Source organism: Corvus hawaiiensis, chromosome 26, assembly GCF_020740725.1.
Source record: "Corvus hawaiiensis isolate bCorHaw1 chromosome 26, bCorHaw1.pri.cur, whole genome shotgun sequence".
Taxonomy (NCBI): Eukaryota; Metazoa; Chordata; class Aves; order Passeriformes; family Corvidae; genus Corvus; species Corvus hawaiiensis.
The window spans coordinates 19,724,753-19,742,296 of record NC_063238.1 but is presented as its reverse complement, the minus strand read 5'-3'; the positions used below and the strand labels follow the sequence as shown (position 1 = coordinate 19,742,296).

Sequence of the window (17,544 nt, the reverse complement as noted above, 5' to 3'; positions counted from 1 at the left end):
TTCTGATAAGCTCTACCTGTTCTTGTCTTATGACCAGAAAACAGTTCTAATTTATTTCATGTCTGGATGGCGCTGAGATTCACAGAGCCTGCTCAGAGTTTGCCTCACACATAAATGCACAGTTGTGGTCTGTACTAAACACAAAGTAGCCAACAGCAGTTCATCTCAAAAACATCTCCCTCCATGCCTTCCCTCCATTACTCACTATTTTGTATGTTTTCCCTTGTTTTATAACATTATTTGCTGTTTAGAGTACTTAGCCAGGCTACTGGAAAAAAAGTATCAAATTGCTTTTTAGGCCGAGGGTGTTCAGCTCTTTACCTACTCTTCTCAAGAACAAAACAGCTGCTTTGGCAAGGACTTTTCATCCTTCATGTGGAGGCTGCCCAAGGTATGGATTAGTCACAGCATCCATTGTTTTGTGCAATTAGTGGCTGGTTAGAGAGCTGCATTTTGACTGTTTTTCAGAAAAATTTAAGTCTTATAGTAGATAACATAACCCAGGTCTGCTCCCTTCCCGGAGCAGTACCATCCCAAATAACAACTACACTGAAAATACAACTTCTTTTTGTATTTCAGGATGTCTTCAATGAAAAGCTGTTGCCTCAAATGCTTCCTGTCCAGAATATACATTAACTCCAGGCTATTAATTAATTTCTAATCTAATCTGATAAATAGAAGAAGGTGACTGATTTAGCTCTCCATTAAGAGCACAATGTGCCCTGTCACCTTCTCTGGGGTTTGCAGCAACTGTTAGTTGGGAGACTGGAATCATGATGAGAAACATAGATTCCCACACTTAACAGCACCTGAGAAGATGGCAAAGTTTAATCTCAGCCTTGATCCAGACTTTCACTTGCGTATCACAGTATTAATAGCTTCAAGGCACTTCTTTAGGAAATAAGTATTTTACTCTGGTCTCCAACCATTAAACACACAGAAAGGACTAGTGCCAGCACAACAAGCACCACCTGTGTTAATATGATTCTATTGCAAGTGACATTGTTGACCTGAGAGAGGAGTCCATGCACATGGCACAGTTCCCTACCAGACCTGCTCTGAAGATGCAGGGAGGATTTTGTAGTTCTTCTCATTCCAGTCAGGATTAAACAGGACATAGGCTGAGATAAATCAGCTGATGCAATTGAAGTCATATGAAAAAGCAGAACTTTTCAGGATGAAAGAGTAAGAGGTCTAGAGAACTTACACATCTAATGGGATTCTACAGCCACCAAGCAAAATAATTTCTGCACTGGATTTTGAAGTGAGATCAAATGAATGCAGGCACCAACTTCCTGTGTGAGGCATTTTGGCCTCTCTGAGGATGATGTAGGAGATTTCCAACCTGTGAGCACAGGTCTCTTGCATGAAGATCTGCATTCATGCTCTGCTGTTGCAAGCACCCTGCATAAGATGCAGTGCTGTGGTTCACATAGTGGTGCACTGGGACAGCACGTGCAGGCACAGCCACGCACAATCTGCATCAGCTCTGCTTTCCGTGTTGTCTGTAGGCTGTCCCTCATGTTCCCACCCCAAGCCATAATCCACTAAAAGAATCCTGGTCATAAACCAATAAAAGAGTTATAAAAATGCAACAGAAATAACAATGCTTCTTGATATTTCCTGGTGACTAACATTAAGTATGCACCCCAGTTCCTGCCAAGCACACAGGCTACTGAAGATCCCATTATGGGCTCCTTTGCTCCTCCTCTGCACGGTAGAGGCATCCAAAGCACCAAGTGGAGGGGTCTGGGTTTCTTTCAGGAGCCCAGGTACCCAGGAGTTGTTGCAATATTGCAAGCTGGAACATTTCTTCTATTTTAATATTTACAAGAAAAGAGGGAAGCTTTCTTTGAAGACCTAAGCAACTGGCAATGGATAAAGGAACTTGGCCCTTGTGGCCAGAATAAGAAAAAAGAAGAAATTTAAAAGACCTCTGATCATTTGAATAAACTTTAGAGAATCATTTGAAGACATCTGTTTTACTATTTCACTTTAATGATGGGTGTGTGAACTCCAAAGAGAATTTAAAGTTTTCCCTACTGTTTTTAATTATTGGATATTGTATAGTATTTCTTTTCAAGCCAAGGGCAACAGAAAGCCTCAAGAATATGTCAGTGCTTACCAGGAGCTGATTCATGTTTGTTTCTGAAGGAGAAGGAAAGGGGACACCAGCTGCAAGTGAGCGTTATATTAGAGCTGACTGAATGTGGTTTTTGCTTCATATTGTAACACATTAGGAGCATGTATACAGATAATTACTACATCTCAACAAAGGAGTAGCAAATTCTTAAAGCACATTAATTTCATCATTTATGACCATTGAACCAGATGTTTCCATTAGTTCTTCTCAGAGAAGTAAAAAAAGTATTATGAATGTCACAGCTGTTGCAAAGGCAGAACATCAGTAGCATACAGAAAATGCGATCACCACCAACCTGAATGATTCCTCCTAAAAATGAAACTGCTGCTGCAACTCCAATCCTCTGCATTTCAAATTCCGACAAACCCAGAATTCCGGAATCATTGTTTGCAGTGAAATTAGCTCTGACTGAAGGAACAAGGCGCTCAACTGCATTGGCAGATATTAAGGAAGTTAAAGCAAAAGTTCCTGCAAAAAAAGCCACACATTAATCACCAATAATTGTATATCTGTCTGTATCCATCACTCATGGTCTCTTTTTCAAAATAGCCATTATAAGTAAAAGTGCCATTTTGTATATTCCTGTCATCATAAGAACAATTTTTAAGGTAATTTTTCTATGTAACACATTTCTTCCCATAAAATACCATTTATACAGGCAAATTAAATATAAATCCTCTTTTTTTTAGCACATTCGTTTAGACAGGTTTACAAAAGAGATTCAAATACAACAATTTACAATGATTTCAAGTTATCAGAAATGCTTTTAACTCACCCTGGATGTGATCAAGCAGCTATTTGTCTTAGAATCCCAAGTGTTCACCACTCAAATTTCTAGGGCAATTAATTCCCACTATATATAGCACCTAGCCCATTAAATAGTACCTAGCACTCTAATAAATGGAGGCAAATTATGAGAAAAACATTTATTTGCTGAGAGAGGTATAGCATTTTTAATAACACAAAGATAAATGAGGATGACAATTCAACATTGAAAGACGCAAACATGCAGAGGTATTAGAGCGTAAGAAATATCTTGCTATGTCAGAACAATGGCCCATCTTGCCCAGTACTCTGCCTCCAGCTGTGACAATCAGAGCTGTTACCCGGGGAAAGCACACAGGCCTGGCTGTTTTCTGCAGGCCATTGCCCTTATTGCCAGCATCCATAGCTGTTGTGATAGAGAAGTACTTCCTTAGCTGGCCTTTTTTGATTTTGTTTGTGGACTAGAATTCATGAATTTGTCAAAGGCTTGTCTGAGCCAGCTTGTATATCTCCCACCATAGTGTCCTCTGAGAGCAGGTTCCAGAAGTTCACCATCTGCTGTACTGTTTTCTTTAATCAATACTTTAGAAGTCTTTTAAAGCGAATTCTCTTTGAACTCGCCTTTTTTCTACCGCTGCAGGACCTGGTGAACACAGTCCTACCCTCACCTTGGCCTTCATAGAGTAAACCTCACAGCATGAATTCCTTGGGAACCCACCAGGGATACTGCCACCCTGAAAAATGACCATGAGGTCCAGCCTTTTGCTTCATATCCTTCAACCAATTCATAAAAGGACTTTCCTTCTATCACAAGGGCAACTTAGTTTCTTTAGTAACCTTTGGTATGGAACCTTATCAGTAGCTGTTTGACCATTCTGATATCTTATAGTCAAAGTATATCCCTTCTCCATGTGCTTGTTGACATTCATACAGTAGTCTAGGAGGTAGTGAGGTAGGATTTTCCTTTACAGAAGTCACGTTAATTCCTTTCCAGCAGGGTCTGATTATACATATCTTTTTTTGTCCCATCCCTGGGAGTGTTCAAAGCCGGGTTGGAAGGGGCTCTGAGCAACTTGATCTAGTGGAAGGTGTCCCTGACCATGGCAGAGGGGTTGTATCTTTAAGGCTCCTTCCAACCCTGGCCATTCTATGGTTGTAAGATTCTATGATTCAGTATTTTTATTTCTGTTATCAACAGGTCTGCAGTTCCCAGGACTCCCTGCAGAGACCTTCTAACTACCCTGCAAAATTATACTGACAACTTGATAATCCTGTGGCCTTGCCACAGAATGTCCCTGTTACCCCTTTGTCAGAAAGGTGTCCTATCGGTGTACTTCTCATTGTCCTGATTTTGGTGTATTTATAGAACTTCTAACTATCAGTTTGATCATACTCTCTGTAGAATTCTTCAAATTCTTTTAGCCTTTTAATACTCCTGCACAAGTTTGACCCGTCACATTTCATGGCTTTCCCACCCACCTCATTTAGCCAAGCTTTCAATTTTTCAAGTGCCATTACACACTGTTACCCATTACAGTCCCCTTAATTTGCCCTTGAACCATGAAGGGGTGGTTTTTTTGATCACATTCCCTTTTTTTATCTAGGCCTAAAATACATTTTCTTCAAGAAACACTCAGGATAGTTTTAAATATTTTGCTTTTCAGATTGCTTTTTTTTCCTTTTGGCTGTTCTCTTATTTTTACCTAACCCCCCTTCCCCCCCCCCCAAAAAAAAAAAAAAAATAGTTTACATAAAATTAAATTTGAAAAGAGCTTACATAAAATTCTATCTTAAATCAAAGACTTGTATGTGTTACTATGACAGACAAAGCTGTCTGACAGGATGGTTCAAAATCAATTATATTTTAAAAAGTCATGAAAAAGGTGTAGGTGTTTGTTGCTCAGGTGGGAAATCTTTTGAAGTAGATCAGCTATTTCAAAGAAGAGGCATTTCAAATGAATAAAAGTTGACAGAACAGGGCCATTGATGGATTTTCCATTTCATATTAACATGACTGCCTTCACTAACAAAGGGCACTTTTACAGCCGGTGTACATATGGAGAGCAGCACAGATCTTACCGAAAATTCTGGTAAGTGATTGTCTCCAACGTACCTAAGGAATTACAGAGCATTTGAGGCAGGCAGTATACCTCCTACACACTCAGCTACACACCATGATGCCTTAACTGAGGCTGGAGGAACAAGTGCACGAGACCTTTCTACCGAAAGGATCAACAATATATGTCACACAAATATATTAATTAAAAAAAAAAAAAAATCAATGCAAGGAAACTGTTTTGTTACCTTTTTTTGAATGAGGTTAAATTTTGAAGTAGAGACCTATGAATGGAATAGGTTTCCACACCAAGGACCATGCAGAAATCTGCAGACATGAAGCTGTGGAACTCAGTAAGTTATTTTCTGAACAGTATTCCCTCCCAAGGATAAAACGTCAGACTTAAGAGCTTCTGCTTACATATTCTATCACCTGTTTTCATTACTAGAATTTATGTCAGCCAGATGCTTACTTATCTACTTTCCTACATATGATGGATTCTTGTCTTCCTAATAATCTTACACCAACAAACTTCTGACAATACACTGCTAAATTTTTCGTTTTGAAACAGCTTTTTAAAATAGGCTAAAATTTTAATGAGTGTACTAATCTGTCTCTATTCAAGAGTAAAATTCATTTCCCAGATTCTAAATTTTCGCCTTTTTTTGGAATGCTTCCTTTTTAACATGAGTTGAGTATAGTCCCTTACTCATACATATTAAGACACTAACACATCCACAGATCCTTTTTGCATATCAAAAGGCTTAAATACTTTCTGTGCATCAAGGGAATACAAACTTTCAGCTTTCCTTTTTATCTAAGAGAATTTATAGCTGTTCAGAATTTTATTTTTTTATAATTTAACTGAATATTTTAGATAAAAAAGGGTACTCAAAATGTGTTGCTATCTTCTTACTAAAACATTGCATACACTTGTACAATCAGACTCTGCGGAGTTCATTTTGAGTGTGATTACCCAGAACTATCTTTCCTCCTTTCAGGAGATTTTCTCCTCTTCAAGGAAGAGATACCTCCTCCCTGCTTAATTCTTCTGACAGCCACAGGTTCCCTTTACCCAGACATGCTGTGTGTTGCTACTGGGCCTATCTCATCCTTCTTGCAAACTTCAGGGGCCATCAAGTGCCCACTTCTGCACAGCAAAGAATTTGGGGTTCAATCTAATGAGTAGTATTTCCAGCTTCCCTCCATAATTTGATTTCTTTGGGCTCAGAAACAGAGCATTCATCTACCTATTAGGAGAACAAAACCATTCAATTCTCCAGCTGCTGAGGCTCTGCTGAGGGTAAACCTGTAACTCATAACTACCAGCAGATCAGCCAGGCAGCACCTTTCACTATCTACCTAACTACTCTGGCAGAGGACAAGAGTCCTCATTGGGAGAGTCTCTAGCTTTAATACAATGGCAGGTAATGGGCTCAGAAAGTAGTTTTTTGGGGTATTTTTCCCCTGAGAAATGCAGAATTTGTGTTTTAGACAGGTAAGAAGCAATGTGTGTTTTCTGTGGTTTAAGATGCACTCAAACATTTTTCATTTCCATTTGCATACATCTTGTTGGCAGAGGCCTTTGTTAAACTCTTAGCCTGAAGCAGATTTCTAAAGCAGAGTTAAAATACAAAAGCTCTTAGTAAATTACATTTACAAAGGAAGTGTCAGTGCAATATTAAATTATAATGGCAGGAGTAACTCCAATATATGGAGTAACTCCAATATATTCTTAATGAGGCTCTTTAAAGTATTTAAAGTGAAGGAAAAAAAAGTTGTAAAGAGAAGCACAAAAACATCTTATTTCTGTTTAATCATAGATAATTGTCCTTCCATTGACCTTTAAACAAAAATAAATTTCAGCATCCGGCTCCTTATTTTTGAAAATTATTTTAACAAACAGACACTTACCTGTTGCAACATGACGTCCCATTCCAAATATGGCATAGACAATGACAGGGAAGAAAGATCCATATAAACCAAAAACTGGATGGACTGAAGACAGAATAGCAAAGGCCAGCCCTGTAGAAAGTTAAATAGAATTACTTCACTGTATGAAGATAAAACTGTTCTGTTCACTTTGTTGTTTTTTATTTTTATGAGGAAATGTCTACAGTTTTATTAAGAGCAGAAAAAAAATCATCTTCATTTATTAAAACCTAGATTACAAGTGAACTACTGTAAAATAAGGATCAGAAAGAACTGTGGAAGGTTTTTCATTTCATCATCAAAATCCCCATATCCTACCATGTGTCCAAGTTGCCTCCATCAGTGGTTCCAAACCTCTTTTAATAGCCAGGCCTCACAGGAGGAGGCAGCATTGTTTCACCCCCACCTTCACAAACATGGGTTTGAGATTGCCAGTTCTCCAGGCAATGGGATGGTTATTTCTTACAAATACTTCAAAACCTGTAATTTTGGTTTGGATGGAGCCCCTTCAGTCTGCTTTCTTCTAATTTCTTAAACAAAAAAATATTCCAGAGTTCATCCTCTTTAGGTGCCTGGGGTTTTTAAGCCTTTAAATATTAACATTTCTTTCATCGTGTAAAGCTGTCAGTTCAGAAACAGAAAGTATTTGACTTTCATGTTGAGATGGAGAACAAACTGAATTGGTTAGGGTTTAACTTTATAGACTTACTAATTACCTTCACCACTTAGCTATAGAGGACAGCATCCATCCTTTTCCTAGAAAATCTCGGAATACGACAAGAACTCATCTTTCAACAGAGACACTCCTGCAAAGCAGCAGATTTGGTTGCTGTTCAACTCAGGATACCTAAGATAGCAAGTCAGACTGCACTGACTTCTTGCAAGTCATCAGAAGGAGACTCCCCAGACTGTGCTTCAGATCTGCAGGCTCTACTGCCATTTCACAGCTCTTACTACTGGAAACTAAGAAGGAGAACTTGCCCTGCACAGTTGCTCCATTAATTTTGGGGAATCATGCAGTCTGGAAGAAAGGACTGGCCTGTGTAACACACAAGATGCCTTTCTGAAATTCCCCTTCAACCTGAGTGTTCTCACAAGCCTAGGACAGACGTGTGTGCACTGGGAGAATGACCATGTGCAGTCTGGGACAGAGGTGATTCAGATCTGTGGAATGGAGTTGCCTTCTGTGTTCATTTGAGATCTCCAAAGAAAACTAAATGTGTAGGATTAATTGTTCTCACCAAGCTTTCCTAACTGCTCCAGAAAGCATTCTTTACCTGAAATGTTGGTGTTATGGGGCTTTAACAATATGGAGAGTGCCAAAGAATGTCTTTGTTTATGGGCTTTCAGAGGCAGTTCTGAATATTTTTATTCAAAATCTCCTTCTTAAATTTTCATTTGAGTCTGTAACAAAGTGCACATGGTGGGGGGAGGCAAGAAAATGCCAAAAGATCAGAAGTGTCAAGTTCTCAGTGAAGCAGTTCATCTGTTCTTAGAAAAACCTCACTATGCAGATTTTGCTGATATGAATCCTACATGAATCATTTTCATCCACATTGTGCTCAGCAAAGTAGCACTATCAATTATGACTTGGAAATGAGATATTTTAATGTGTTTAAACTTCTTTTAAACAGAAATGGACTTGGTTGCTTTTCAGCCAATTCATCTAGTGCAATTAGTGCATCTACTGATAGCCACTTCTGCATTTTTCTCTTAGCACAGCATTATCATAAACCAGAAAGATCTTTGAAATTGTAGTGTGATATCTATGTTCACATGATCAATAGAGGTAGAAGGAGCTTCTGACCCAAGAGCAACACAGAAGGGTGTGCCTGAGGAGAATAAAAACAGCACAGGAGAGAACTGCATGACCCTGTCCAGACAAAATTGAGCATGGAGGAGGGGAGGGGGGAAAAGAGAATAGGAGAAAGAATGTTTTAAAGCTTGTTTAACGCTGGAAAGCTCTTCCATTATAACCATTTTATGAACAAAACCAAAAGGAAACAAAAAATTTGGAACTAATTCATTAGTTGAATACTACTCACACAGATATTCCAACATTTCAACAAAGCATTATGCAAGGCTAATTTATTTCACTCTCCAAAAAGTAAAGGAATCGGAAGAATCAGTATAACTTCAGCCTCATTTTAGTTATAGCAACATAATTGAAATGAATTTACCTGTCTGTGTGGACAAGCATAAGGGAAATACACAAGTTTCAGTACTGAATGCTGAGCAAGCTATGTACTTTAGAAGGTTTTTGGGAAGGGCCTGTAAATCCTGGTTGTGGTTATAAATCTAGATTATCTGCTGTTGATAAATATCACTTGTTTACAGGCAGATAATCTGAACTTAAATTCAGCTCTTGTTTTTCTCCATTTCTCACTTAGACCTTTCACATTCTTTTATATTAAATTTCTAGAAGCAGTGTGTCATTGTTCTCATAGAGAGGTCATTGCAATCAGGACAGAGCTAAAATTACCAATCTTTGACTTGAGTCCTGGCTCTGTTTGTTAGGTTTTTACTCCCATTACTGAAGCATGTCACTTACCGAAGTGTGTAAGAACAGACAGCCATTATAAAATAGAATTAGTAAAGACTTCAGGTTTTCTGATTAGGCATCAAATGTTCTAAAGGTTAAAATACTTTTTCAAGATGTAATCAGTAGTATATTTCAGCTTATTTCATTAATTTTCATATTAAACTTCACTGCAGTGCATTCCATGTGCTCAAGAGCTTTCCTGTCAAAAGACAGGAAACATTATTTTTTCATTCCAAACAGTAATACTTAAAAGAAATAGATCATAAAGTAAGGATCTCACATAATCTTCATTGGTAACATGGAGAAGCCCCCATGGCAGTGACATTAAGGTTTTCATATAAGAATACAAATTCCATGAAAAGAAATGCAAACAAATATTGAACAGTAAGTTTGGATACAGTACATTAATATTGCTTGTTTTAACTACCTCCTTATCATAAGATACCATTGTGGGACACACTTTCACTGAAAACCATAACCTGTGACTAGCACCAGGTGCTTAACAATCCTCTGGCACGCCACTCTGAAAAGCAAGCGATGTTCCCCACTGTTAATCAGTGTCAAATGCAAGTTACTACAAAATAACAAGCTTGATACAAAGAGAAACAAGGCCATCTCTGACCACAGGAGAAGCGTCTCAGTTTAAGTTGGTAGTTCCTGCTGATTAGACTAGTGCCAAAAGTACAGCAATAAAAAAATAATTCGCATAGGAAAAAGAGCTGTGAATCACCAGAGTATGGTCAACTTGTTAACAATTTTCTGCATCTGGAAATATGCTCCTGACACATACATCTATTCTGAGGAAAGCTCTACCATGTCTTTTGGAAATACTAGGTACAAACCAGAAATTAACTGAAGAAGCAGGAAAAGTATTAAGCCTATAATTAATTTGAGGAATATCAACATTAGTAGCATTTAGTATTTACTGTAAAAAGCTATATATTTTAAAAGTCTTTCTGATAGAGTGTATATTCAAATAACTTTCTGTAATTGTAACCTTTTACTCTTAAATGTGACTATACTAAGCTGGTCAGACCCAGGTTTATGGAACCCTAAATGACACTAATTCATCTTATCCCACTCAAAAATGCTATCTGCAGTTGTGGTCACTCTCTGATGCTTCAGAAAAATACAATTTCTATATTTTTTCATTAAGCTGAACTATGAAGTAAAAAAGGTATTTCTGAGGATGCCCTAAAATGTAGAATTGACACATATTTAATGATGCTCCTATCAATGCTTCTTGGAGAACTAACAAATTAGACAACCAATGAGTCGTATCCCAGGCTTTAATTTCTAACTCCAGGATAGCTAATTTCTATTGAAGAAAAAAACAACCCACCACAGGAAAAAAAAAATTTATATCATATTTCATAACAGTTTTCCTACACAAACCTGCAGTTCTGGAGGGTTCTTTGACAATGGCTATTTTGTAAAAGCTTTTAACACAAAATGATCCTTTGGAAATAGTGTCATTTACCTCCAAAAACTGGGAAGCTCAGTATCAGTTCTCTCAATGCACATTCATGCTTGCAAGACCTCTGTTACATAATGGCCCCATTTGCTGGGCCTACACAAGTGGATTGTACCTTCTGTCTGACTTACTTTGTGACAAAGTACCCAGAGCTTAAAATCATTCCTTGGTTCTTCTGTCATTTCAAGCCTGAGGCAAATGAAGATGTAAAGACAAAATGGAAGGACAGATCCTCAAAAATGAACCATAAATCTTTCAGAGACCGCACAATGTTGATTTGGCAACCACCCTTTTTTTTGGAGGATGCTTCAGTGCAGTTCCTTCCCATGCAACTGACTCCTTCAGCCTGGTGAGAGTTAAGCACCTCAGCTCTGTTAGCCATAGTACCTGAATTCACAGTATTTCAGACTCTAAAATGCAGCTCTCTCAATGTACCACCTGACAACTACATCCAAGGTAGGTTTGAGAAAACACTGTTCTATTCTGCCACTTTACAGGTCTCCAGATCCTGACATTTGCATCTTAAATGTTCAAAAGGAAAATATGCAAGCATTATGGTACAAGAAACAAGTTGATGGCAGGACCCACTTATGATTTCACTATTCAAGACAGCTTGACCCTTCTGTACATAATAGAGTTTAGATACATACAAAACCGACATTAAAAATTTCTAGTGTTTTCTTTTAATAGAGCTCCTCAAGAAAAGCTATCAGTCTTGACATTAAGACCTCTTTAGGACGAATTTGACACAATATCTGAACACCACAGAGATTCTTTAAATTGTTTTACAGTGAGTTCTATGAGCTATTATCCACCAGTCAGACATAATACCTGAAGAATTCGGCCACCTCCAGAATCAACAAAGCATTTTGAAAGTGGATTATAGGTAAATCTCTCTGTATTTCAGTAAGAATAAACAGAAAATGAAGCATAAGGAGTTTCTGGCAAGCAAGTAACTATGAGGTAATATTTTGAGAAGCGTCAATGCTGTGGAGAAACAAAAACCTACCATGAGAGATTACAGGCCTTAATCCAGATGAACTGGACTTTCTGAAATCCATGAAAAGGGCATTCATTTTGGCACATTGGTGGCCAAGGATCTGAACACTAACAGTTTTATGATCTGGAAGATTATATGTGGTGTCATTTCTTCCTTCAAGAATCAACATCTCCTGGGTTTCTCAGTCTCTGTCCATGGTGCTCAGGCACCCCAAGGCACAGGGATCCGCGCAGCTCATCTGGTCATACAAAGATGTATGTACACCAGAGTGTACCTGGACATGAGGCCCCAGAGGAGTCAGAGGTCATCCAGAAACTGAATTCACATTTCTAGCAGTCTGTTAGACAGGTCTGTATTAGCACATGTGTAACTTGGAAGAATTTTATAGGCACTAGAAATAAAACATTGCATGCACAGCAGCCTAAGTGCCTTTCTCCTCTCCTGGAAAACTGTAAAGTATGAAACATTGTCCCACATTTACTCACTAACATGTCAAATTTCATATTCAGCTTACATCATTATTCTTTGCATAGGAGAACTATAACAGAGTTCAACTGGACACTCTTCTACAAATCATGGACTACATGGATTCTCCAATGCATTCTGCAGGAGGTTTTTCTGGCTCTGTTTCCAAATGTGCTTATTTGATTTCATCTACACATGTTATTTGTAAGCCAGATGTATATTTACAAGGCAGCTTTACCCCTTAATAAAATTATTAGCTCCAGTTAGTCAGCTCAGAGTATATTTATGTCTACATTTATGATCAGAGCCTGAAATAAACCCCCGGCAACTATCACCCTTGAGAAGACACAGCTGGGGTTCCTCCATGAAAAGCTAAGAAAAAAAAATTATATAAGTTTTTGGCATCATGCCTTCCAAAACACTGGGCACCCATTCTGGAATGAAGAAAAGCAGTATAGTTAATTTTTTTTAATGTCAAGGTCTCCAGCCAGTGTTAAGGAATTAGTTGTTCAGCAATAAATCCAGCTCCAGATTAAATTAACTTTAATTAAAACATACAAACCACACCAAGACTCAGTGAGTTATTGTTGGGCTTGAAGAATGAAAAAAAAAAGAAGTTGGCAGAAATAACAATACTGATTTCATCAAATGCCATCTACATATTTAACTTTTAGAGGAAATATGTCTCAAGGGCCCTCCACCCTCCAAAAAAACAGCCCACCAAAATCCGCTTGAGCCAAAGCATTTCTTGTTCATGACAGGTCATAGGAAAGGCAGCAAATGTATATATAAATTCTATATGAAGCATATCCCTGAACTAGCTGCCTGCAAAAAAAATATTGTTTTTTAGACTACAAACACTGACATCACTGCAATCTGATAAATTTGAAAGTCCAAACTTTACACCCTCATGCTTCCAATAGGCAGCTTTTGAGTACATGCAATATAGCACACAGACAAATGTTTATTTCAAAAGAAACAGAATAATGTTTATGAATCCACAAACTTAGCAAGAAAAGATAGAATCAGAAATACAGTGGCAGTATTTTAGTTTTGAAACTCCCACACATTTGTCTTAACTTTCTAATAGATACACACAAGTTCAAAACTTCAATTTTTTTTTGAGCAGCAGCAGATATTGGAAGGGAGCATAAACTTATGAAGACCCTCCCTTGTGGTCTGCTCCCCCTCAGCCAAACATGTAATTTAGCACATCTGTGAATGGAATTATGTGATAAGGAGATCCATCTTCTTACCCCAGTATTTGAATGCAATATTTTTAGAACTACTTCCAGTTTTAAATCTAAACATATTCATGTTACTTTGTTTTCATTTCTCCATGTGCTGCAACCGTCTTTTAATTTAAAAGCCTTTCCTGATAAGGAAAAAACCTTCCAGGTTTTAATTAACCTGTCTGAGCCATTTAAGTTTTCTCCCAAATATAATCTCTGTTTTTCTGCTCCTTCTCCTAGCCTTTTATTCTGCTGAGATCATCTTCCATGAACAGAGGCAACCGAAACAACACACTATATTTGTGATAATGGATCAACAGACAGCACTACCAGTGGTCATCACCTTCTTTGCACCTCCTAACTCACACAGCAGCCCATGTTTTTTTCAAATAGGATAATCATTTTCCAACACATCATTAAAACCACCTCTAACTGAGAGCAGCAGCAGATTTGTCTTTAGAATCCATACATAAATCTGAAACAAAACCCACCAGCTGTCCTAGAGTCCTGCTTCAGAATTGCATAGCTGAATTAATCACTCTGGTATCCCTTATTGCTCTACATGTATATATTTTTTTCATTAGCATTATTATTCTTATAATTATAATTACTATTACTAAAGAGATATACAACTCTATGGCTTGCATCTGGTCCAGTCCCTCATCTGCAATACAGACTTGTAACTGGGGTACAACGCTAAGCTCACTAGCAATCACAGAATATAATTCCAAATTGGACAGAATCATCTAGGGCACGTCTTACCAGATCCACAATGAAACCCATCTAGTTTTTCAGAATCCTGAGACGGCGATTACCCATCTCAGCCTTCAGTCTGAATGTGTTTCATTTTCTCTGTTTGCTATCAGTTATATATCCATGTGCTTGACCACTTCCCACATGGCAAAGTCATCATCCTTCAGGAAGCTGAAGTTTCAAAGTTCTAATTTTGCACTGAGGCTTCCATTCAGATCAAATACTTCAGTAGAATGTATCATGCCTTTGTTTTGTACTCATCTTTTTGAAGGCTGGAAAAACATTTGTAGGTTTGGGGTTTTTTGGAAGGGTCTAACTCAATTGCAATGTTGGACATTCATATCAGTAGCAAACTACTGAAACCTGAATTCTTCGCACCCTAAACTCTCAATGTAGTATTGCATAAGTCATTTCTCTGTTTCAAGCAAAAGTATTTTTGTGTGTTTAATTTCCCTACCCATATATTTTTCTATTATTGGACAGGAGCTCTAAATTGTTATAATGAAAAGTAAGTAGGATGTAAGTATTATCATCACCCAGAAAATTACCAAAAAATAGAATTTAAGTCATATATTTGTGTAAGCAGGACCCTCTCTGGTCATTAATGGCTTGAAGATGAGGTTTATAATTATCAAAACCTCAGGAGAGATCTTGGAAAAAGCTTGGGGAGAAGGGTTGACGTCGTCTGAAGTTAGGTACCTACATTAGGCATTTACATCCAGAAAGAGTAAGGCAACTTCAGATGTTATGCAGAGCACTTAATTTTCACAGCATGTCATGACCAAAATGCTTCAGACACATTTGTGTCCCCTACCTGTATAGAGAACATAAATAAGTTACATACACTAAAATATATATCCAAGCAGACTAACTTGGGGAATAATTCCTCTGGCAATTAACTCAGCTGCATGACAGAGGGTCTGTTTTATAAACTTTTTCATGAAAACTTGGCTTTACTTCTGTTACATTCAGGGACATTCAGGGAAGCTTATTGATGGGTCATGGTACTAACTACTTGCTTTCTATATGCTAGCCTTTGTGAGCAGTGTGCAGTTCTGCCCAGGAAAAAAAACCAAACAAATGAGCAAAAAACAAACCACAAACCCCACATTCTAAATAGCAAAATACTGAGGTATGACTGCCAACCAATATACACTGCAAAATTTAAATCCTGAGGCACAAAGCTATTTGTTTGAAAAGACAAGACTGAATGAAGAAGGATAACAAAGTGGATTAATGATAGATGGACCAAGAGCTTGGTAATGAATAAATAATGTCAGGAAAGATCACCTATGAAAGGCCTTGAAAGTAAAGATGATTTTATTGCTTGGTGCAATAAAAGTTACCACTGTGAAAATAGGCTAAGCAGCTGCACTCTGAAGAGATATGATGGGACTATAGCACATATTCAGAAGGCTACAGAAAAAACATGATGACAGTTATATGAGATTTAGCTACATGGAAAGACTGCATCAAAATGCACCTTAATTTTACCATGTAAGGAAACCAAGAAAAATTCAGACCCAGGCTGAACAAAGTATTCTTCTTATATGAGTATGGGGTGACCATGTCACATGAAAAAAACACAAATAACTCTGTTATTATTGTGACAGGTCAATGGATGAATTACAGAAAAGACAACAGTAAGACCTGCCTTTAGCCATGTTAAACATGAATTGTTTATTACCCACAATGCCACGGATATCATGGTTAAGACACCTAAACTTTGATGTCTGCCTCATCAGTGTCTACATCTGAGCCAATCCCGTTACACTCAGAGGAAATCTTATTAATATAATTAATCAACCTTAACAAAGCAGATGGTTAGATTTAGTCAGATGAATCACGCCTGTGGTGGGTTGATTCTAGCCAGCAGTTAAGTACCCAGTCAGCCACTCACTCACTCACTTACTCCTCCTCAAAGGATGGGGGAGAGAATCAAAAAAGCAAAAGTGAGAAAACTTGTCAGTCAAGATAGACAACTTAATAAGTGAATGAAAGAAAAGAAAAAAAGTGATGTAAACACAGTCATTCACCACCTCTCACAAGCATAGAATCACAGAATAAGCTGAGTGGGAAGGGATCCATAAAGATTGTCCAGTCCAACTCCTGGCCCTGCACAGGACACCCCAAGAGTCACACCATGTGCCTGAGAGTGTTGTCCAAATGCTTCTTGAATGCTGTCAGGCTTAGTGCTGTGACCACTGCCCTGGGGAGCCTGTTCCATTCCCAACCACTCCCTGGGTGAAGAATCTTTCCCTGATATCCAACCTAAACCCCTCCTCAGTTTCCTCAAGTCCTGTCACTGGTCACCAGAGAGAAGAGATCAGTACCTGCCTCTCCACCTCCCCTCATGAGGATGTTGAGGTCTCCTCTTCTCCAGGCTGAACAGACCAAGTGACCTCAGCTGCTCCTCATTCAGCTTCCCATCAAGACTCTTCACCATCCTTGTTACCCTCCTTTGGATGTTCTCTAATTTAATGTTCATTAACTCTTACAAACTAAGTCTTCATTGACCAGTGAAGAATACAAAAGCAGCTTGCTGAGAAGTACTTACCTGCACTGCAGACCTTTTGTTTTCCATTTCAATTTGGAAAGGAAAAAAAAGATTAGGCATTTATGGGACATCTACAGGGATCTACGAATTGAATTTGTTTGCAAGGATGAGGGATACAGAATTAAGTGGAAAGAAGACTCTTCATAGAATCACTGTTGATGGGGTATTAATAAGTTTTAAAGGGAAATGGAAGAGAGCAATGAATGCTAATCCAAAAAGAAAATTAGGGATTTATTTTGTTAATTTAGAGACATCTTGTTCTGGTCCATCAATAACAGATTTTTGAGAAATTTTTGAGACAAATTATGTAGTGATTACCAAAACATAAAAGTTCAAATTTCTTAACTTCCTATTACAGCATATAGCAAAATTCAAGACTGGATCATGATGTTCATTTTAGATGCAAAGATTATTTTTTCAACCTTAGGTATCAAAGCAAGAATAAGGATTCTATGTCAGCATTATTGAATTATAGTTGGAACTAATATTAAATAGCTGGAACTGATGAAGCCTGATTTCCTTTACTGGTTTTGACTTGTGGCTGACTGACTTTGCAGTCTGAGACTGCAAGTCCAGCTGAGCCTTTCCACCAACTGGTGTATTTGAAAGGGTTTTGGTTTTTTTT

The 17,544-nt window shown here is 38.0% G+C and overlaps 1 protein-coding gene across 2 annotated transcripts in view; it reads right to left on the bottom strand.

Annotated features, from left to right (window-relative positions):
• SLC26A7 (solute carrier family 26 member 7) overlaps positions 1 to 17,544 on the bottom strand; it is a 70,191-nt gene that overhangs the window by 49,626 nt on the left and 3,021 nt on the right. For both annotated transcript variants that reach the window (XM_048287031.1, XM_048287032.1), the window contains exons 2-3: positions 6,879 to 6,989; positions 2,439 to 2,611 (exon numbers count right to left, since the gene is read on the bottom strand). In XM_048287031.1, coding sequence (XP_048142988.1) covers positions 2,439 to 2,611; positions 6,879 to 6,989 — 284 coding nt within the window. The remainder of the gene's footprint in view (positions 1 to 2,438; positions 2,612 to 6,878; positions 6,990 to 17,544) is intronic.